We start from the raw sequence: 23,926 nt of genomic DNA, 5'->3' as shown, positions 1-23,926 counted from the left end.
AGTCTTCAGGGCAAATTAATCATTAAACATGCTTGCTTTTAAACCATATATTATATTTACAAACGTACACTCACCAGAGGTGCCTTCTCCAGCTTCACGGTCCGGGAGCCCGCCTTGGGAGGGTTGGGAGGGTATTAGCTCCAGGGTGATAAACAGTTCTTGGTGGTCTGGGAGACGGTTTCTCCTCTTGCCTGCTGTGCACTATCCTCCTCATCTTCCTCATCCCCAAAATCCTCATCCGTGTTGCATGAGACTCCCCCCTTGCAGGTGTCCACGGACAGGGGTGGGGTAGTGGTAGGGCCCCCTCCTAGAATTGCATGCAGCTCATCATAGAAGTGGCATGTCTGGGGCTCTGACCCAGAACGGCCATTTGCCTCTCTGGTTTTTTGGTAGGCTTGCCTGAGCTCCTTAATTTTCACGCAGCACTGCTGTGGGTTCCTGTTGTAGCCTCTGTCCATCATGCCCTTGAAGATTTTTGCAAATATTTTGGCATTTCATCTTTTGGAACAGAGTTCTGATAGCACGGATTCGTCTCTCCATACAGCAATCAGATCCAGTTTCTCCCGTTCGGTCCATGCTGGAGCTCTTTTGCGATTCTGGGATTCCATGGTCACCTGTGCTGATGAGCTCTGCATCGTCACCTGTGCTGATGAGCTCGCCACGCTGGCCAAACAGGAAATGAAATTCAAAAGATCCCGGGGCTTTTCTTGTCTACCTGGCTAGTGCATCTGAGTTGAAAGTGCTATCCACAGCGGTCACAATGGAGCACTCTGGGATAACTCCTGGAGGCCAAGACCATTGAATTGCATCCACACTACCCCAAATTCGACCCGGCGATGTCGATTTCAGCGCTAATCCCCTCGTCGGGGAGGAGTACAGAAATCGATTTCAGAGCCCTTTAAGTCGACAAAAATGGCTTCGTCATGTGGACGGGTGCAGGGTTAAATTGATCTAACGCTGCTAAATTTGACTTAAACTCGTAGTGTAAACCAGGGCTTAGCTGCATCTTATTTCTCCATCCAAATAAAGCTTGATCTCTGCCTGAGTTTGACTCTGCAAGCTGAAAAGAACAGCTATATAATAGACTGTTAAACCCAACTCAGCAAAAAATGAATACACAAAGATGGTATGGGCTAGAAAACACTAGAACTGAATCAAACTATTAAATTGAACTTGGCTATACTATGCTGTTTGCATTATTTCAGTACAATACCTTCCTCCTTTTAAGGATGCAATCCTTAAGTCCTATTACAAGTAGATATAATTGTTAGATTATTTTTTTTACATTTTACATAATGAAATGAAGAGTTCAACACTTTGGAATTAATGTGAATATCTCTTTTCTTAATGTTAATAATATAACTCTATCATCTATTGTTTTTATGTGGCAATATTTATTCTAGGAGAAAAATTCTGTAGGTCTGGACCAGGAGAAAACAGCCATGGACCTGGCTGCTGAGCAGTTGCGTTTATGGCCAACACTCAGTAAAGAAACTCAGCAGGAGCTAATACAGAATGAGGAAAGTACAGTTTTCAGTCAGGCAATTCATTTTGCTAACCTCATGGTCTACATGCTAGTGCCACTGGACACAAGTAAAAACAAACTATTGAGAACATCAGCTACAGGAGACTGGGAGAGTGGGAGCAACAGCATTGTCACAAATAGGTACGTAAATAAAAAGACATGGTTTGGTAGTAAGCAATTGTGGGATGTAACTCGGTCCTTTTAATAAAAATACTGTATTAATTATAAAAATTAAACACAGGAGCACTTTACAATAATGAAAGTTCATGTCCTATGTTAACGTTTGTAACAATGTAAAAGTAAGGAACTTTGGAATTGTAATTCCTGCTGATATTCTTTCTAACCTTCTGTTCAGTTTGCAGTGCTCTGTTTTCTTAATACCAGTAATATCAACATAATGTTTTAATATCATCCAAAAAGTGCCATTTTTCTCCTTTGACACAATCCTTACTTCTCTAAGCAGTTTCAGAGTATTGAGCTATTAAAAACATTATGCCAGCAAAGCAATATTTCCTTTGATAGTAATTAAGGCTGTAAGGCAATTCAGTAGTGGATGATGTGACCATTCTGTGCATTTTGTACGTTAGCCTAAGGTCTTAATCCTGCAAACTGCTCTAAATACACAAAGTCCTGGTGAAGTGAGTGAAGTTCTATGCAAGCACAGGGATCCACCTGTGCAGAGCACCTTGCTGGTCTAAATTTGTAAAGCATTTTATGAACTTTCCGGTAACAGGTGTTATGTAAACTATTGTTCATGGAGCATACAAAACTCTGCAAGAAATAAAGGGAATGTGATATAACAAGGCTCACCCTGCTCTCAAGTACCTAAAACATTGTTTTCAAATAATCTCAAAGGCATCAGAGAAATTCTACTGTGTGCACCTTTTCTTTTTGGGATAACTGATTCAAGAGCAATATATTAAGGAGTCCAGAAGCTTAGCATGGTCATTCTCATGTAACATGATACTTTTTCATTTGTATTGAGGAATAAGGAAGAAAACTCCTTCCCTGTGCACTTTAGTACCAACATAAACAAAATCATATTGTCTAGAATTAGCAATTAGCTCCTTAGTTATAATAGATTTGGGGGTCAGGAGTAGCCATTAGTGACAGGGAACACTGAAAATACATTAAATACCTAGGTATTTATTTAGATAAAGTGCTCTCACCCTTACTCTCTTTTCTTCCTTTCTTTGAATTGATCAAAATTTGACCAAAAGAGTAATAATTATTAAATTGCCTTTTTGCTAGCAAATATTGGAAATGATTCCATGTACATTTAAATGGACTTTAAGAAGTAAGGCATTGGCAAAATTCATATTGTCTTCAACAGGACTAGGAAAAGACCAGTAATATTTTCTATAATAGTGAAATAGAAGTGTAGATTGATATTTTGCTGGCTGTGGAAATCATGTAACTTGCAATCATTTAAGAAATTCACAATCAGTTTTACATTCATCATCCAGTCTGGAAATATTTGTTGGTGTCTCTGTTGTTTATTCTGTAAAATGCCCAAACCAACAAAACCATGTTCTCTTCTCAAGTATCATTATAAATATGACAACACTTTCAAATGTTTTTGTTTAATAACTAGAGATCGTGAGAGAATAGGAGTGTCACAGATTAGAGCTCTTGAATGATCCAAAGGCTGAAACATAAGTAGTTATTGCACGATGTCTTTCCATTATCATCCTCTCATACTTCAGTGAGATTATTTAAATCTATATGCAGTACTTGTCCTTTGGGCATTGTGTAAATGATTGCTAATTGTGTGGTAAGTATGTGGTAGTTTGATACTAAAGGAGATAAGGCTGAATGGCAACTCCATGTTGCTGCTGAAGAGAATGTACAGTTTTACATTAAAATTTGTATAGTTGCTTACAGTCTACATAGAAATTTTAAGTTCAGTTTTCATTCTTATTTTTTCACTTACCCTACCTTCCTTTTCTTCTTAACTCCTTAGAACAGCTACGAAATACAAATTATTTGAATTATTATTTTGCATGCCATTTCTTGGAGAAAGGCAACCGTCTCACATATAAGGGATCCTTTGCTACCACTTAAAATGACATGCATTTCATAGGGACAGTCAGACTGTTGATAAATTAGGACACTTAGTATTATCATTTTAGACAAAGGAGTTCTTTTTATGTTGAAAACCAGCTTCCATTATCTTCACTTGCAGTTTTGAATACTCAGCCCTTCTACAAATTAAGCCGCTACTCTCTCAAGTTGTGAGGAACACAGTTAGTGACCACCAGTGAAACGTTTGGTGTAAGTGACTTGCCTGGCATCTCATAGGAACTGTAGAGCAATGTCAGAGGTGGAATCCAATTCTCCAGGGTAGTAGTCAACTGCCTGTACCAGGAGACCATTCTTTCTCTTCCTGCAATCCCTTGCCTTAGTCAGTACACACTTTCCAACTTCCACAACAACTAAGTCTGGGGTCCTACAAACAGCCTCACTCACTGCACAACCCTGATTAATTACCTGAGCACCATCTATTCTGTGACTGAATGAGGCAGGAGTCCTATGGAAAAAACAATATATGATTAAAGAATGTAATTCATATGCACAAGGGAAGTGAATTAAGTTTCCACCTTCATTCTGGCACTTCATAATTTCTGAATATTTGACTTTGCAACTTAATTGTTCTTTGAATGTAGGGTTTTTTTAAATGTAATTTATTGTTGTTCTTTGAGTAGTGTCTGTATGGGCGCTCCACTCTAGGTGCATATGCGCCTCAGATTGGAGATTTTAGGTAGCAGTGTCATTCAGCCTATGCATGCGCCCATGCAGCCGCATGCTCTGCACCATATCTATATAGAGCTGTGTAGGGGAACCGCCATCAGTTCCTTCTCAGCCACCTCAGCAGTGTCCAAGTTGAGCTTACCTCAACTGTATTTTTTCTCTTATCTACTAGTTAGTTAATGTTAGTCCTTAGTGTTAGCTTTGTATTAGTTAGTTGTAATTATTTTTTTTAAATTAAAAATTATAGAGCGAGAGAGAGAGTTAGTTAGTTAGTTACAGTGTAAGGACCATTGTCCTTTCACCTTTTTTTGCCTCTCGGGGAACTGGGAGGGCATGCCTAGTTCGTCTGTTTTGAAATGCTGACTTTCATGCAGGAAAGCCATCCTGGTGAGTGACAGGCACTCCTGGCATGTCCATAGCCTTGGGGAGTCACACGTTCCCCAAAAGTGTAATTCCTGCTTGGCATTATAATTAAGAGCAAGAAAGAACTGGGAACCTAAGTTATGTCTCCTCGTGATGGAGAGTTCTCTCTGACCAGCTTCTGACCCCACCCTGTACAATGATCTCCAAGCAAGTCAGCTGCCTCAGCCTCCTCAATGTAGCACTCCCCTTGAGCATTGAAAATTCATCTCTGGGATCCTCTCAAAAGGACTATAGGAAGCAGTCTTCAAGCCCTCTAGGTAGAAAATCTACCTCAAAGAGATGGTCTCTGGTTCAGACAACCATTTTGACACCTACTGGTCTCCAACTTGGTACCCACATGGCTGCAGGTTCTTCAGGTACCATGAGCACCAGCAAGGCCAAGGGCTCTAAGGGTTCTAGCTCCAGAAGATCAGTACTGTCTGTTGGTTGGAACAGCAGAGAGAAGATCATCAGCTCTTCTGGTACTGACAGAGTCTACCAGGCCCTCAGTACCTAGCACTTTGGCACTGCAGAAGACCAGACAACACCTACTGGTCAATCATTGTAGTGCATAAGACCTTCAGTACCATCAACTCTCTCTGCCACAGTTACTTCTGCCAGGCTGCCTTTTTGGCACCAACCAATGTTCCAGTACTGCAAGAGTTTTGATTCCCGGGGGACCTGGCAGTAACACAAACATCTGAATCTCCTTTGTTTGGCACCAGCCCATCTCGGTATTGAGGACCTCTTGATCTCTGGAAATTTGCCTGGTACCAATGGAGTCTACACCTATCTCTAAGGCTGTCCCTCCCTGACGAAGTGACATTGAGGAAGATGGGGACTTCTCATCAGTCTCCCAGATTTCTGTCCATGGCTCTCCTCTCCATTATCAGGGGACCTTCTTTCCTGAGGGAATCAGAACATCTTCTTGAGAGACATCCTCATACTCCATCCCACTGATATGGACACCCTTAGGTGCCTCCCACCCATGCCATATGCACTATCTCATTGGCTGTACTGGGACCCTTGCGCAGATTAACTACAACAATTCTCCAGGGCCCCTAGTATTTCTCACTGGGAGAAGGGCAGATAATCCCCACCAGCCTCTGTCTCTAGGGTGCCTGATCCACAGGAAGAGACCTTTGAGGAGCAGGAAGTGAGTGGACAAGGAGGTCACTCCAACAACTAATATCTCTTCCTTATCCCCAGATAACATCATTATGCCTCCTGCCTCCTCCAGCATCCCTCGCTGATTATTTCAAACAGTTCTAGGACCTCATTAAAAGTATAGCAGACTCCTTGCAAATTCTACTTGAGGAGGTTAAGGAGTTACAAAGTAAACTGCTTGACATGCTGCCTACATCATCGTCTACCCACATTGTGCTGCCTATTAATGAGGCTCTGATAGAAAATAATTTGGCATACCCCAGCCACAATACGGCTTACCTGGGAATGAGTGACAGGGGATGGATCACTTGATGATTACCTGTTCATTCCCTCTGGGGCACCTGGCACTGGCCACTGTCGGAAGACAGGATACTGGGCTAGATGGACCTTTGGTCTGACCCAGTAGGGCCATTCTTATGTTACCTGTAAGAGGGTGGACAAAAATATGTTCTCTCTAAGGATTCTGAATTTTTATTTTCGCATCCCTCCCACAACACCTTTGTGGTTAACACTGTAAACAAATGTGGAAGACAGCACCGCCCTACATCAACACCATATGACAAGGACCAAAATCATCTTGATTTATTTGGCCAAAAATCATGTTCGTGGGGTACTCTACAATTTAAGATCACCACCTACCCAGCCCTCATGGTGAAATACTAATTATTTGAAGTTTAATTCCTTTATTGAGCATCTTCCATCAGAGCAGCCGGACCAATTTCAGGCAATCATTGCAGAGGGTCAGCTGCTGGCCAGGACATCACCGCAGGCCTCTCTGGGTGCCACTGATACAGCTGCTTATTCTATTTCCACAGTGGTAGTAATGAGGAGGGCCTCCTGGCTGCAGCTCTCGGGGCTTCCAGGGAAATTCCAAAATACAATTGAGGATCTTCCCTTTGATGGATTGGAAGCTGTTTGCGAAAAAGACAGACAAGTCCCTGCATACCTTGAAAAACTCAGGATCAACTTGTGTTCTCTGCAAATTTACACCTTTTCACAAAAAAGAAAGTTTAGAAAGTCCCAGACAGCACAGAGGTCTTGTCCCACTCTGTTTCTTGCCTCCCAGGTACCTTACAGACTCCAGCGTAAGAGACAACAGTTCCAAAAGAAGAGACCACCTATTTCTCAGACATTGACCTGACAACCCACAATTTTGACACACTAATTTTGACAGGGTGGTCGAGGTGTTCAGTTACTGTCCCCATTCATACCTACTTCAACAATCCGCATGTCTCCCTCACTTTGGTGACCACCTCTCTCACTTCTGCTGAGCTTGGGAACATATCCCTATGGACATGGGGGTTTTGGAGATCATTTCAACAGAACACTCCATCCATTTTACTTCCCTGCTTCCCCATCCCTCTTCAGGGACCCCTCTCACAAGCACCTCCTATGACAGGAAATAGACTCCCTCCTGAATTTGGGTGCTATAGAACCAGTATCTATGTAATACAGAGTGACGGGATTTTATTCCAGGTACTTCCTGGTTCCAAAAAAGAATTGTGGCTGGAAACCCTTTGTGGATCTAAGATTACTCAACAGATTTGCAGATTCAGAATTCAAGATGGTAATTCTTGCAGCAATAATTCCATCATTGGACAAAGGGGATTGGTTCTCAGCCCTTGACCTACATACTTTCATGTAGCGATTCACCCCTTCCACAGAAGCTTCCTACGCTTTGCTCTCGGTCAAGAGTATTTTTAATACAGGGCTTTCCCATTCGGTCTCTCCTCTGCACCCAAAGTATTCTTAAAATTTCTCTCAGTGATGGCTCCTCGTGTTCACAGACAAGGAATTCTGATTTTCCCATACCTTGCTCAAGGGACTCTCCTACAGTGAAGTCTCACTGGCCACTCAGAGGGCCCTAGACCTATTTCTCAGACTCCGACTACAATTAAACATCCAAAAGTCCACCTTAATCCCAGTGCAAAGTTTGGAGTTCATAGAAGCTTACCTCAATGTGGTAGTGGCCAAAGCATATCTCCCTTCACGCAGGTTCAAAGCCCTAGCCAGTTTAGTCACTACGGTCCAGATCAGCCCCCAAACATCAGCTAGAGACTGTCTCCATGGGACAAGTGGCAGCTGATGCCTTTGTGATAAGGCACATGAGCTGCCTTCAGGGGTGGCTCAGAACTGTTTATTCACCAATCAAACAGAGTTTGAACGAATTACTCTTGATGTCCTTGGCCATGAAAAAAATTCTTTAACTGGTGGAAGAACCCTCACAATTTTGTGCATGGGTCCCCTTTTCTCAATCATCTCTAACGTCAATAATAACAAAGGACACATCTCTTTTGGGGTGGGAAGGCCATCTAAACACTCACTGCTGAAGGCAGGAGGTGACCTCTTGAGTCCATGCTACACATCAACTTACTGGAACTCAGAACAGTCAGAAATGCCTGTCTCCATTTTCTTCCACTGATCAGGACAAATACGTGAAGATCATGACAGACAACATGTCATGCATGTTTTATATCAACCATCAATGGAGAGCGAGATCATCTTCCCTCTGCTCTGGAGCAGTGAGGCTTTGGAATTAGTGCATTCGAAATCAGATCAGCATCTCAGCAGCTTACTTCCCTGGCATGCAAAACATTACAGCAGATACCCTCAGTAGACACTTCTCACAGGATCACAAATGGGAAATAGAGCCCATTACACTCCACTGCATATTTTGATTTTGGGGAATCACGCAGAAGACCTGTTCACCACAGCCAAGAACAAGAAACACTCAAGAAACAGACTGTCCCTATGGGTGCTCCACTACCTCCTCTTATCTCCTCTGCTTCAGAGTTCTTTGTGATGGAACTTGGCGGGAGAAAAGGAACTGAGGGTAGTTCACCTGCACAGCTCTGTATGGCTATGGTGCAGAGCATGGGACTGTATGGGATGCGTGTGTGGGCTGAACAGGCACTGCTACCTAAAATCTCTGATCTGAGGCTCATGAGATGCATACACACCTAGAGTGGAGCACACACGGAGACGCACATCTTGAAGAACCACAGTTACTGCACAGGGTGAGTAACCTTCTCTTTGTTGAGCATGGATTACAGTTTGTGAGAATGATGCTAAGTATAATGAAGAGGAGACGTGGGACCAGACTTCAAGGATTTTCCCTTCTAAGGAACTGTTCCTGTCTACACTAGACTTTTTAGGAAAGTTTTCTACTTCTTTATTTATTACCAGTGCAGCTCCAACAGTGGGAGTGCTGTTGTAGACATGGCACCAGCATACACCGGTGTTTATATTGTTAGTATCTGAAACTGTGCTTGAAGTGTAGAGGCAAAGTGGACTATATATTTAGCTACACTGAATACAGCAGACTTATTAGACAAAAATTTATACGGTAGTTATTCTCTGTGTATTATGATTAGGTAACTGGATATTTTACACTAGCGTTTTTTTTCCTTTTCTTCTGTAGTATTGCCGGCAGTGTTGCAGAGAGCTATGACACCGAAAGTGGGTTTGAAGACTCTGAGAACAACGATATTGCCAATGCAGTTGTGCGCTTCATCACCAGGTTTATAGACAAAGTTTGTACAGAGAGTGGAGTTACACAGGATCACATCAAGAGCCTTCATTGCATGATACCAGGTAAGAACTGGTTTAAAAAAAAAATGTAAATTCACAAAATTGTCGCTTCTTTCTCTGGGGAACTGATATTTTCCAGTAGAAGTGTATTTTTGGTTTGTTGTTTTCAGTATAGTTTAAGGGTTTGTTTCCTAGACTGTAATTGATGAATTCCAAGTAGCCATTGATGACATCTACTCTATTTTTCCTTGACAGTTTAACTCCAGGATGTCAAAACAGGGGAGTTATATTTAGTTTGTTTTACTCTTTCTTATATTGTGTGAGGTTTAATTTATGGTGTCACTGATTCCCAGGGATCGTAGCAATGCACATTGAGACTCTGGAGGCCGTCCATCGAGAGAGTAGAAGACTACCACCAATACAGAAGGTAAGTATTATAAAAGGTGTTTGTATTGGCTACACGTATTGGAATCGTACACAGTTTGAAGTGGCTTCAGCCTTCCTTTTTCTAATATTATGAAGAGACATCTGATCACTGAACAGTATAATCAAGAAATTTTCCACCAGTGATAAATAAATTGTTTGCCTTTGGTCTCATGAAATATGAACTTATGAAATATGAAAGTAGCAGAGCCAAACTTTTGAACATAAAGAAGTGTTTGCATGCCAACTACTTAAGACCCATTTCACTGAGTTGAGTCCAAACTTAGCCTCTCGCAGAGTCAATCTCATAACAATTTTGTATTTAAATTTTTTCATGTCAAATACCAATTTGGTAGATTCCAGTGTTATACTGTACATTATACTTAAAATTCTTATATTTGGGCTCAGCCTAAGATTCTGCGACCAGCTTTGCTGCCAGGAGAAGAGTTTGTGTGTGAAGGTCTCCGTGTGCTGCTGGATCCTGATGGGAGAGAGGAAGCAACAGGAGGATTGCTCGGAGGTCCCCACATTCTCCCAGCAGAAGGAGCTTTGTTCCTTACCACCTACAGAATTATATTTAAAGGCACTCCTCATGATCAACTAGGTATGGTCTTTCTTACTAAAATCAAAATAATGTATGGTCTGGCAGATATATGATGCTTTGATCTGGCCCTGCAGTTTATTTAAGCAAGACCATCAAAACACATCTATCCAACAAAAAACTGTTAAGAATTCAATTAAGTATTAATTTACGTCATGTTAATCATCTGTACAGAAATAGTCCCTGCACCTAGATTCTTGACTTTATCACTAGATATAATGATATTTATTTTTGATATTACCGTTTAATTTATCTGCAATTCAAATATTCACCTGAGTTTTTAGGTACTGAATTTTAGCATTGTTCCCATGTCACAGTAGGCCTTTGGGGTCCTATTTACGTAAAATAAAAATATACTTTGAGCTTTCTGTTCATGCTTAACATAAGAACAGCCATTCTGGGTCAGACCAAAAGTCCATCTAGCCCAGTATCCTATCTTCTGACAGTGGCCTATGCCAGATGCCCCAGAGGGAATGAACAGAACAGGTAATCATCAAGTGATCCATCCTCTGTCACCCGTTTTCAGCTTCTGGCGAAAAGAGGCTAGGGACACCATCCCTGCCCATCCTGGCTAATAGCCATCGATGGACCTATCCTCCATGAATTTATCTAATTCTTTTTGGAACCCTGTTATAGTCTTGGCCTTCACAACATCCTCTGGTAAGGAGTTCGACAGGTTGACTGTGCGTTGTGTGAAAAAATGCTTCCTTTTTTTTTTTAAACCTGCTGCCTATTAATTTCATATGGTGGCCCCCAGTTCTTGTGTTAAGAGAAGGAGTAAATAACACTTCCTTATTTACTTTTTCCACACCAGTCATGATTTTATAAACCTCTATCATATCCCCCCTTAGTCGTCTCTTTTCCAAGCTGAAAAGTCCCAGTCTTATTAATCTCTCCTCATACGGCAGCCGCTCCATACCCCTAATCATTTTTGTTGCCCTTTTCTGAATCTTTTCTAATTCCAATATATCTTTTTAGAGATGAAGTAACCACATTTGCATGCAGTTTTCAAGATGTGGGCGTATGTGGATTTATGTGGAGGCAATATGATATTTTCTGTCTTATCATCTATCCCTTTCCTAATGATGCCCAACATTCTGTTCGCTTTTTTGACTGCTGCTGCAGATTGAGTGGATGTTTTCAGAGAACTATCCACAATAACTCCAAGATCTCTTTCTTGAGTGACCGCATCATTTTATGTGTATCGTTGGGATTATGTTTTGCAGTGTGCATTACTTTGCATTTATCAACACTGAATTTCATCTGCCATTTTGTTGCCCAGTCACCCAGTTTTGAGAGATCCTTTTGTAGCTCTTCACAGTCTGCCTGAGACTTGACTATCTTGAGTAGTTTTGTATCATCTGCAAATTTTGCCGCCTCACTGTTTACCCCTTTTTCCAGATCACTTATAAATATGTTAAATAGGACTGGGCCTAGTACAGACCCCTGGGGGACACCACTATTTACCTCTTTCCATTCTGGACACTGACCATTTATTCCTACCCTTTGTTTCCTATCTTTTAACCAATTACCAATCCATGAGAGAACCTTCCCTCTTATCCCATGACTGCTTGCTTTGCTTAAGTGCCTTTGGTGAGGGACCTTGTCAAAAGCTTTCTGAAAATCTAAATACACTATATCCACTGGATCCCCCTTGTCCACATGCTTGTTGACCCCCTCAAAAAATTCTAGTAGATTGGTGAGACATGATTTCCCTTTACAAAAAGCATGTTGACTATTCCCCAACAAATTATGTTCATCTGACATATTTTTGTCTGACAATTTTGTTATTTACTACAGTTTCAACCAGTTTGCCCGGTACTGCTGTCAGGCTTACCAACCTGTAATTGCCGTGGTTGCCTTTGGAGTCCTTTTTAAAAATTGGCATCACATTAGCTATCCTCCGGTCATTTGGTACAGAAGCTGATTTAAATGATAGATTACAGACTACAGTTAGTAGTCCTGCAATTTCATACCATCTGGTCCTGGTGACTTATTACTGTTTAGTTTATCAGTTTGTTCCAAAACCTCCTCTAATTACTCCTCAATCTGGGAAAGTTCCTCAGGTTTGTCACCTAAAAAGCATGGCTCAGGTTTGGGAATTTCCCTCACATCCTCAGCCGTGAAGACTGTTGTGAGGAATTCATTTAGTTTCTCCGCAATGACCTTATCGTCCTTGAGTGCTCCTTTAGCATCTCAATCGTCCAGTGGCCCCACTGGTTATTTAGCAGGCTTCCTGCTTCTGATGTACTTTTTAAAAAAAAATTGCTATTACTTTTTGAGTCTTTGGCTAGCTGTACTTCAAATTCTTTTTTGGCCTTCCTAATTATATTTTTACACTTAAGTTGCCAGAGTTTATGCTCCTTTCTATTTTCCTCACTAGGATTTAACTTCCACTTTTTAAAGGATGCCTTTTTGCCTCTCACTGCTTCTTTTACTTTGTTGTTTAGCTACGGTGGCTCTTTTTTGGGTCTCTTACTATGTTTTTTAATTTAGGGTATGCATTTAAGTTGAGCCTCCTATTATGGTGTCTTTAAAAAGTTTCCATGCAGCTTGCAGGGATATTACTTTTGGTGCTGTATCTTTGAATTTCTGTTTAACTAACTCCTTATTTTTGTGTGGTTCCCCTTTCTGAAATCAAATGCTACTGTGTTGGGCTGCTGTGGTGTTTTCTCCGCCACAGGGATGTTAAATTTAATTATATTATGGTCACTATTACCAAGCAATCCAGCTATATTCACTTCTTGGACCTGATCCTGTGCTCCTCTTAGGACTAAATCAAAAATTGCCTCTCCTCTTGTAGGTACCATGGCTAGCTGCTCCAAGAAGCAGTCAGAAGCAGTCGTTTAAGGTGTCACTTTTACAAGCTGAAACAGTTCAGTAATGTTATCACAAGAGTGAGGGAATGTTGTATAGTGGTTAAAGCTGAAGACTGGCAGTCAGGACTCTTGGGTATATTCCTGGCATTCCCACAGACTTGCTGTTTGATTTGGACAAGTCATTTAGTTTCTCTGTGCCTCACTTTCCTCATCTGTAAAATGCTACTTTATGGAGGATTTGTGAAACCTACAGAAGTGCGCTGTGTTCTACAGAAGTACAAAAATATCATTAACGACTAAAGGTTAAAATCTCGTTTAGTGTCAAGTGATGAGCCATGTCAGGATGGGGGCTTGTAGTTGAGGACTTTAACAGTAAGAGGGAGATAAATTCCTGAACTCAAAGGTCTGCATATGTTCAAACATTTTTAAAAATAGCACAGACTAATAAAAGTGCAGTAATCAAAAACTAAGGAGTGACTCTGAATGGTAGTAATGGAAAAAGCAATTATCTTGGACATATTGGAAACCCTGTGTAATGGAGTTTACTTTTTCCCCTCAACAATCATTACTGGATTAAGTATTGTGTTTAATTATGTCATGGGAAATTTAGTAGTTCTAAAGATCAGATTTTCTTGTTTTGAGATCTCTGCTTCGGTTACTTTATTAAACAAATTCATTTATCAAGCAAAAATGTAAATACATAAAGTTCATAGTTTTTATATAAGGAAACTAATGCATATCAATTATATATGAACTTCAGAATGTAATATGACAAATTACTATTAGAGACTGATTTTTGGACCTGCAACAAAATAGTTCTTTCTGTAATTTCCACCATTTAGAAAGAGAGAGAATGAAAAAATATTTTTCCAATCATCCTAATTAATTTCAAATAGGAAAACTGAATGTTAGTTAACTGAATGTTGGGTTGTATGTCATATTTTGGGAATTTATCACCTGCTTTAAAGCCTTTTGCCTAAAGTGAATTCTGGATTGTTATTGGCCTTCTGGCCAAGATCATTTGCCTTATCTTCCATTTCTTTGCACCCATTCATTAACACCTGTTCACAGTAAAATATACTGTATATACTCGTTCATAAGCTGAATTTTTTTTGTAAAAAAGGGAAGCATAAGAGAAGGGGGTCGGCTTATGAACGGATATAGAGATGGGGAGAGTGGGACACACCCCTTTCCCCCCAACACAGGGGGCAAGGAGAGGGAGCAAAGCCAGAAGGGAAGAGGCAGGGCCAGAGTCTCTCCACTTCTGGCCACGCTGCTCTCCCTCCAGCCTCCGAAGCAGCTGCAGCTCTGGGTCTGGCAGGCTGCAGCCGCACCGCCCAGCCCGCCAGAGCACGCTGCGGCCGTGCCATCCGGCCCAGCCCGCTGGAACATGCTGCAGCTGCGCCGCCCCAGGTGGCCCCGAGGAGCATGCTGCGGCCACACTGCCCAGCCTGCCGGAGCAGCTCCGGCCAGGCCAGAGATATCTTCCCCTGGGCCTCCCCAGATAAGGTGGGAAGGGGTGGGATGGGGAGAATGTGGGGGTCCCGGGCTGGGGTGGGGTCATGTGGGGGGTGGTCACAGGGGTTACTCCCCTGATTCCCAGCTTCTCCCCACAAAAAAATTTCCCCAACAGTTGCCGTCCCGGCCCTTCAGGGTAAGCAACTGGAGTGCCGGGACATTTTGTTTACTTAGGTTTACCTCCCTGCCTGCGGACTCTCGAGGTAAACAAACCATCTCAGCCCGCCAGCGACTTATCCTGATGGCCCGGGAGCCAAAGTTTGCAGACCCCTGAATTATAGGGTCGGATTATGAATGGGTCATAAAAATTTTCCATTTTTACTTATCCATCTTGGGGGGGGGGGTCGGCTTATAAACGAACCGGTTTATGATCAAGTATATACGGTAACTAAATCAGTTATGATTCCATGACCTAACGTGTCTGTAAATGATTCTGTGGTACTTAGCTGGAGAACAGACAGTGATCCGGAGCTTTCCCATTGCATCTATTATGAAGGAGAAGAAGATTACTATACAGAACCAGCTGCAACAGAATATGCAGGAAGGACTTCAGATCACCTCAGCATCATTTCAGGTAGAATGGAGTGCTTTATTCTTTATACTTTGTAAAACACCTGAAATTATGATCTCATCAGAATAACCTGCTGCAACTAACACCCTGACCCCTGGGAGCGGCTGAGTGTCCTCAGTTCCTGGTGAAGTCAATGGTATTGGAGGTGTCTCAGCATCTCACAGGAACCCGGAAGTGCTTTCCTACGCGCACACACTGGAACATAAATGGTTTTCACTGCCTGTTTCTCTCACTCCTCACCCCTCCATTGGACCTTGTGGAGGACAATCTTTGGGTCCAAAGTGTCTGCTGAAGAGCAAATTGAGTCTGGGCAGGTCAAAACACATGTACATCAAATCTCTTCCATCCCTGTGGAGTTTATCTGGAAAAAATAAGCTCCCTGCCACTCACCAGTTTGTCTGGGTGGATCCATGGCAGGAGGAAGTCCATGGTAGCACAGTTGAAATGGAGCCTGGGGCATCACTGTGGTCGAGAGCTAATCCAGAAGCACAGGGCCTCTCCATAGGTGGACATGACCTTTGGTGGAGCCCCACAATCTGTACAGATTCCTGAAGATTTACCAGTTTAGGGACAGGCCCCAGAGCCTATTCTTCAGAGGCATGTAGAACAGGACAGTTTGGAGGGATGGGAATCCTCTGGAGATTTTTTTCCCCAGAGCCAGGAGCCCCCTACAGTAAATTTAGTCTATGAGGTAATCTGGCCTGTGATGAGTCCCTAAATGAAGGGAAGTGGAATGTAAGGTAAAATCTTCAAGAATTGTAATCAATAGAATTAAAATTATGTAATGTGGGGCTTCAAAACATGAAATGTTTAGCTAGATCTGGTTACTACTACAAAAGTTCATTACTTTGTTCAGGACACAAAAAAATCACAATTTGATAAAATGGAGTGCCTTCATTTAGGAATATGTCACCAATTTTTTCTTCTTGGTGTTTTGAATAGACACTGTGTAACATAATTTTTATCTCATATACATTATCCTATACAAATGAATGGATTTAATTAACAATTTAAGGAGTCGCTCTTATATGCCTTTCAAGTAGAAAAGTAACTGTGAGGCCTTTTGTTTTCCAAAGCCCTTTTTGGAGACTAACAGTAACAATAAAATTTCTAACATCCTTCAGTAGTATGCTAAATACAGACACAACTCAAAGTTTCTGGTTCTGGACTCTGGTCAAATATAATCTCTGCTTTTGTTTAACATAGTTTCGTTTTAGGTTATAAAAACAAAACCAACCAGCAAATGGTTTACTTTCTGTTCCTTTTCTAACAGCCAGAGTTCAATATTATATGAAATAGACCCCTCTCTGCTTTGTGTGTTAATTATGATTATCGAAGGAGAATGGCTGCAGCTATATTATTTTAATGTATTTAAAATGTCATATCGGGGTGACCCCTAAATATTCAAGACCTCATTTCAAGGAGGTCCTAGAACAACAGAATTATTAGCCATTTGGAGAGAAAATACGAAAGTAAGTGAAATGAAAATGAAGGATCAGATATGCCTTGTGTACAGCAAACAAGAGACATATAAACAGTAACTTCATCTTGGGACTTATAAAATAACAAATATGTCAGAAATGTTTATTTTGCTTACCCTCACCATGGGAGTTCTTTTTGTCCCTTTTACAGACCCTCATTTTCCCTCTCCTTTATTACTCATCCTCAAGATATAAGAGCTGCCCATCATCCCTCTGGCTAAGAATCATGGGACAGGGCTCCCTTTAAACTGTATAAAAGCCATATTCTGACTGGGAAGAGAGATCAGTTTAGATAATGCAAAGCACTTCCTTTTCCAAGGGTCAGATTTGGTTATCATGCTTCGCTACTAGCACAGTTCTCTAGGCTTTGCAAGGTGAGGAATGAATTGAAATGAATGGAATATAGAAGGATAGTTGTGGTAATTTTTAAATGCTAAACTTTTATAGTGTAGTGAGAGAGTCTTTAAATCAGAGTATCATTTTTTTTTTTACCAGTGTTGTCCTGTCTATCCTCAAGGACCTAGCCCACCAGAACTCTTCCAGCCCTTGCCATCCCATGTAGCAAAAAAATATGGCTAGTGTTTTAACTAGTGTAGAAACATTAGTGCAAAAGCTACTTTTTTAGATTTGCTCAGATGTTTTCTCTTAATTTTACAGGAATTCCAGATACTACAGAATGGAGATATTTTGGCATTAGAATATAATATTAAAAAATAAAGTAAAAATAGATAACATGAATTGTCATAATCAGTAACATATACATATTTCTATTTATTTATTAATATATTATTTTACTTCCTTTGTGGGATCTTTTTCATTTTCTTTGATTTCAAAAGTTGCCATATTAAATTATTTCCAGTCTCTAACATGTTGTGATGTCTTTTTATTTGCAGTTAATTAAAGTAGCATTTGATGAGGAAGTAAGTCCTGAAGTGGTAGAAATATTTAGGAAACAGCTAATGAAGTTCCGTTATCCCCAGTCCATCTTTAGCACCTTTGCTTTTGCAGCTGGGCAAACTGCACCACAGATAATCTTGCCAAAGCAAAAAGAAAAGAACACTTCCTTTCGGTAAGGTATACTCTATTTTTCTTTAATAAGAATTTATTATTGATATTCTTGTTTACTCTTAGTCCAATGCATTGAATTCTGTGTCATTTTTGATGGCTTTCTAACATTGCAAGTTCATTTAAGTAGTCCTCAATAAAGCTGAATTGACTAGCTTCTGTCAAGCATGTTACACAGGTATGCCAAACAAAAGCTACCTAGTGTAGAAATATATATGAATTTGGTAATAAAAGTGTATAATTAACCTGTTGAACTACTTGCCATAGGAAATTATGGAAGTAATTACTGTAATGAGATTCAAAGCATACAATCTGGCATTTATATGAATAACATCTGCAGTTATACTAATTCGATGGCAACATATAAAGAGGCTCCTCATACTTCAGAGTATGGATTGGCCACCAATATAGGTAAAAAGAAATTTACACTCATGGGATGGTATTGTGCAGTTGTTCTAGTGATCTGTAATATAGAGTTTGGGTTTTTTAGTCTTCCTTCAAAGCAGGTCCAGATAACCTGCATTCAAGAGTTTTGAGAGAGCTGGCTGAGGAGCAAACTGGATGATTAATTTTGATTTTCAGTAAGTCTTGGAACACTGATGTATTTCCAGAAGACTGGAAGAAAGCTAATATTGTTCCAATATTTTAAAAAGGTAGAAAGGATGACCTTGGTAATTGTAGGCCCAGGCAAGATAATGGAGCAGCTGATACAGGACTAAATTAATAAAGAATTTAGAAAGGATAATATAATTAATGCCTTGGGTTTATGGAAAATAGATCTTGTCAAACTAATTTGAGATAACAAGTTTGGCTGATAAAGGTAATAGTGTTAATATTTAGACTTCTGTAGGCTTAGACTCGGTACCACAGCAACATTTTGGTTGAAAAACTAGAATGATATAAAATTGACATGGCACACACTAAATGGATTAAAAACTGGCTAACTGATAGGTCTCAAAATGTAACTGTAAATGGGAAATTGTCATTGAGTATGTGTGTTTCAAGTGGCATCCCACATAGATCAGTTTTTGGCCCTACTCTGTTTAACATTTTAATCAGTGACCTGGAAAAAAACCTAAAATTATCACTGGTGAAAATTATAGGCAACACAAAAATTGGGAGAGTAGTAAATAAAGAAGAGGGCAGATCTCTGTTTATAGAGCGATCTGGATCACTTGGCAAGCTGGGTGTAAGCAAATAATATGTATTTACTACAGCTATATATAAACATATACATGTAGGAACAAAGAATGTAGGCCATATTTACAGGATGGGGGACTCTATCCTGGGAAGCAATGACTCTGAAAAAAATTTTCAGAACTGCTGGAATACTGCATCCAGTTCTGGTGTCCACAGTTCAAGAAGGGAGTTGATAAATTGAAGAGGGTTCAAAGAAAAGCCACGAGAATGATTAAAGCATTTGAAAACATGCTTTATAGTGATAGATTTAAGGAGTTGAATTTATTTAGCTTAACAATGAGAAGATTAGGAGGTGACTTGATCAGAGTTTATAAGTGGCTACATGCGGAACAAATATTTAATAATGGGCTCTTCAATATAGCAGAGAAAGATAAAACATGATCCAGTGGCTGGAAGCTGAAGCTCAACAAATCAGACTGGAAATAAGGTGTAAGGTTTTAACAGTGTGGATAATTAATCACTGGAACAATTTACCAAGGATCCTGGTGGATTCTTCATCACTGACAATTTTTAATTTTGATTGGGTTTTTTCTAAAAGATATGATCTAGCAATTATTTTGAGGAAGTTCTCTGACATGTGTTAAACAGGAGGTCAGATTAGATTATCACAATGGTCCCTTCTGGCCTTGGAATCTATGAATGTTATACTCCATTATTAGGCACCTTACTAAACTAGGTGGATTATTAGCCTGTTACAGAGTGGCAATTCATGTGTTTTCCAGAGTGGCAATTCTATTGATTAGTGCCTTGTTGGCTCAGTGGACTAGAATCCCAACATAGTTCTGGAGAACAGAGATGTTTATATTTCTGTTTTCATGCCTTCAGTCTGTTAACCAGGAAGATTTATTTGTTATATTGCCAACAAAAGTCAAAGCTGCAAACAGAAGATAGTTGTTTATTCTCTACTATTGGACACAGTTGGCACAGTGTTGACACATCACATTCTCCTAAATCCCAGGACTAGCAATTTAAAATTTTAGGAGCCCATTTTCTGAGGTCCTGAGCTCACTTTCCTTTCTTGAAATTCAATGAAAAATTGTTAAGCATGCTTTGTGTGGGTGAGAAGATGCATCCTAAAAGTGTATTTTGGTATACTGACACAGATATTGAATATTAGTGAGAGTTGAAGATAACTGTTGTATTTTACTGACATTTTGAGATCAGGCATTGTTGTTTATTTCTGAATTCTAGCACCTTCTCAAAAACAATTGTGAAAGGAGCCAAACGTGCAGGGAAGATGACAATTGGTCGTCAATACTTATTAAAGAAGAAGACAGGCACAATAGTGGAAGAAAGAGGGAATCGTCCAGGCTGGAATGAAGAAGATGATATCTCTGGTAAAATATTTTCATATTATTAGATGAGCTTATGCATCCACTAAAATACACTGACCTGTCAAGAGATTCTCAAACAGTAACTAATCGGGAAAAGGGTCTGTTTCAGACTTTAGACTGAAAGGTTTCAAATGTCATCACTTGGTGAAGACTTTGAACTTTTATTATTTTCCCAGGTTTGTAGGAAATAAGGGAAGCCAAGCTTTTAACTTAGTTTATTTGCAGAGGAAATTTTCAATTTCAGATCCTTTTTTAAATCACCAAACTGTGGTCAGTACAACTTTGTTTACCACCCCATACAGCACCCTGAAGTAGACAAGGATATAGTTGGCTAACAGCATTAAGGCAAACTCAGCAGCATTCATGTACGGTGTTGTTAAACAGTTTGTCTTGAGCCATTAATCTAGAGTGGTTGAGTCTCATTCTAAAAAGGCAGGTGTAAGGAAGAAGCAAATAGCATAGGTTCTATCAACAGATATGAAGGTATAAAATGAGGGGATTTCTTCAATGAACAAAAAGTATTACATGTGAAAATATCACACTTCCAGATTTCAATGGAAAGTATGTTGGGGCTGAAGGCAGAAAGTGTTCGTTTTATTTTGGTTTTTTTCTAAATAAGTCTGTTTCTAAAATGTGCTGCTGTCACTACAGAGAGAGGGTGGGTGAGGTAATGTCTTTTGTTGAACCATTCTGTTGGTGAGGGAGACAAGTTCAAAAGCTTATCTCTCTCACCAATGGAAATTGGTCCAATAAAAGATATATTTCTTATATCCTGGGACCAGCATGGCTACAACAACACTACATACAACTGCTGTCACTACATCCATTTTTTCCTAATCTGGATCAATGCTACTATAAAACATACCACTAGAGGGAACCAGATTCTCCTATACCTAAATAGGTATTGTTTTGTCACACCATTCCTCACTCATTTACTATTTCAGATAATGAAGTGTATCAAAAATTAATTGTTTCTTAAAAACATCATACAAGCCAAATGTTTCCTATTTATCACAGCACTGGTGTTGGATATATATAGGAAAGATTACAAGTAGGAAAAGGAGATCTTTTTTTCCCTTTCTTTTGTTTTATTTTTAAAATACTTTTTTTTTCATTAATAAAATGATTGAACTGATTGGTAAGTGTGAGTGGGACAAAATATGTGGATGTATATAAAGCTCATTCCTACTGAACTCTTAAGCTTGGCTCATTGTGAGCTCTCAAAAAGAATGAACAAAGCCTTCTAGGAAAAGGCTAAAAATACCTAATGCTCTTCACTCATCTGAGGGAGAAGGGAAAGAAATCAGAGGGAAACTGTCCACACATTAGTCAGAAATAACTCTCCTTGCATGAAAATCCAGATTCTTCTTCGGTCCTTGTCCACATAGATTCCATTTGTGGTGCATGTCCACTCCCTGCGCTCAAGCTCGGATTCTTTGGCTAGCAGTGTCCACTGGGGTTGTGCTTGCACTCTCTGTGTCCTGCTGCCCGGAGTGCATAAAAGGCAGGAAGTGTTAGTAAGTTTAGTGTTAATAGATTAATTGTTAGCTTCTCCTCCACCCCCCTTTAAAAAATGTTTTAAAAATGCCTTAGTTTGTGAGGCTTCCTCAGTACTGGGTTCCAACCCTGATGGCTGAACTGGAGTCTCCTGGTTTTAAGAATTGCCTTTCTTGTGATGTGGTGATGCCATTTAATGATGGGCATTTTCAGGTTGTTCAAGAAAGCAAAAGGTGAGCAAGGCTTGGCTTAAACTTCAGCGAAGAGTGTAAGTCGGTAGTCTCTGAAGGTCAGCACACCCTTCTCACCATGTTGTACTAGACTGGAGGCTCAGACACAACAGTTAAGACCATGGCCACATCTGTTGCCATGAGGAAGTCCTTGTGCTTGATGTTTTCTGGCATACCTAGAGAAGTACAAACAACCAAGGAATCAGATTGAAACCAAATTTCAAAATGTCAAAATTTCCCATGAACCAGAAATTCTGAATATAAGCCAACTCACAAGCAACTTTAAGATCTCTGGGAAGTAACCACATCTGCACCAGACCTACTCCAAGCAGAGCTACTGTATTCAGCAGAGGTGCCAAAAAAGAGATACCCTTTGTCTCCTCTTTGTCAGCCACTCCCTGCAACAGCTTGAAGGCAGCTGGTTTGATGCCTTGGTCAGGAGCCATTTGTAACATCTAGAGGATCTTTTTACTCCTCTTCTCCTTTTGGAAACCATTTACTTTATTTTCTCAGCATCACAGACCATTGGGTCTTAGAGATCATCACGGTGGCATATTCCATACAATTTCAGACCCTTCCTACCCGCCATCTCCCTTCCCCATCCCTTTTCATGGATCCCTCCCACGAGAGACTGTTACAGCTACAAATGGGATCACTTCTAAGTCTTGAAGCAGTGGAAGAAGTGCCTGTAGAATGCAGAGGGAATGGGGTTTACTCCCATTATTTTCTAATTCCAAAGAAAAAGGGAGGCTGGTGCCCAATTTTGGATTTAGAGCAAGGTATTTAGCTGTCCCAAGTTCAGGGTGGCAGCACAAGCCTCTACCGGGAAGAATTAGTAGGGGAAGCAAAAGTGGATGGGAACCTGGGAGGCAGTGACCAGAAGATGGTCAAGTTCAGGATCCTGACACAAGGAAGAAAGGAAAGCAGCAGAATACGGACCCTGGACTTCAGAAAAGCAGACTTTGACTCCCTCAGGGAGCTGATGGGCAAGATTCCCCTGGGAGAATAACATGAGGGGGAAAGGAGTCCAGGAGAGCTGGCTGTTTTTTAAAGAATCCTTATTGAGGTTACAGGGACAAACCATCCCGATGTGTAAAAAGAATAGTAAATATGGCAGGCGACCGGCTTGGCTTAACGGTGAAATCCTTGCTGCTCTTAAATACAAAAAAGAAGCTTACAAGAAGTGGAAGATTGGACAAATGACCAGGGATGAGTATAAAAATATTGCTCGGGCATGCAGGAGTGAAATCAGGAAGGCCAAATCACACCTGGAGTTGCAGCTAGCAAGAGATGTTAAGAGTAACAAGAAGGGTTTCTTCAGGTATGTTAGCAACAAGAAGAAAGTCAAGGAAAGTGTGGGCCCCTTACTGAATGAGGGAGGCAACCTAGTGACAGAGGATGTGGAAAAAGCTAATGTACTCAATGCTTTTTTTGCCTCTGTCTTCACGAACAAGGTCAGCTCCCAGACTACTGCACTGGGCAGCACAGCATGGGGAGGAGGTGACCAGCCCTCTGTGGAGAAAGAAGTGGTTCGGGACTATTTAGAAAAGCTGGACGTGCACAAGTCCATGGGGCCGGATGCGTTGCATCCGAGAGTGCTAAAGGAGTTGGCGGATGTGATTGCAGAGCCTTTGGCCATTATCTTTGAAAACTCATGGCGATCGGGGGAGGTCCAGGACGACTGGAAAAAGGCTAATGAAGTGCCCATCTTTAAAAAAGGGAAGAAGGAGGATCCTGGGAACTACAGGCCAGTCAGCCTCAGCTTAGTCCCTGGAAAAATCATGGAGTAGGTCCTCAAGGAATCAATTCTG

The 23,926-nt window shown here is 40.7% G+C and overlaps 1 protein-coding gene across 4 annotated transcripts in view; it reads left to right on the top strand.

Moving 5' to 3' along the window:
- The window catches only part of SBF2 (SET binding factor 2), a 563,151-nt gene that overhangs the window by 455,481 nt on the left and 83,744 nt on the right, over positions 1-23,926 (top strand). For all 4 annotated transcript variants that reach the window (XM_074955034.1, XM_074955032.1, XM_074955033.1 and 1 more), the window contains exons 19-25: positions 1,404-1,666; positions 9,267-9,439; positions 9,730-9,803; positions 10,208-10,403; positions 15,184-15,311; positions 17,683-17,858; positions 20,246-20,391. In XM_074955034.1, the coding sequence (XP_074811135.1) occupies positions 1,404-1,666; positions 9,267-9,439; positions 9,730-9,803; positions 10,208-10,403; positions 15,184-15,311; positions 17,683-17,858; positions 20,246-20,391 (1,156 nt within the window). The remainder of the gene's footprint in view (positions 1-1,403; positions 1,667-9,266; positions 9,440-9,729; positions 9,804-10,207; positions 10,404-15,183; positions 15,312-17,682; positions 17,859-20,245; positions 20,392-23,926) is intronic.

This window comes from Natator depressus, chromosome 6 (genome assembly GCF_965152275.1).
Source record: "Natator depressus isolate rNatDep1 chromosome 6, rNatDep2.hap1, whole genome shotgun sequence".
Classification (NCBI taxonomy): domain Eukaryota; kingdom Metazoa; phylum Chordata; order Testudines; family Cheloniidae; genus Natator; species Natator depressus.
Note: the sequence above shows the minus strand (reverse complement) of the source record. Positions and strands in the feature narration are given on the sequence as shown.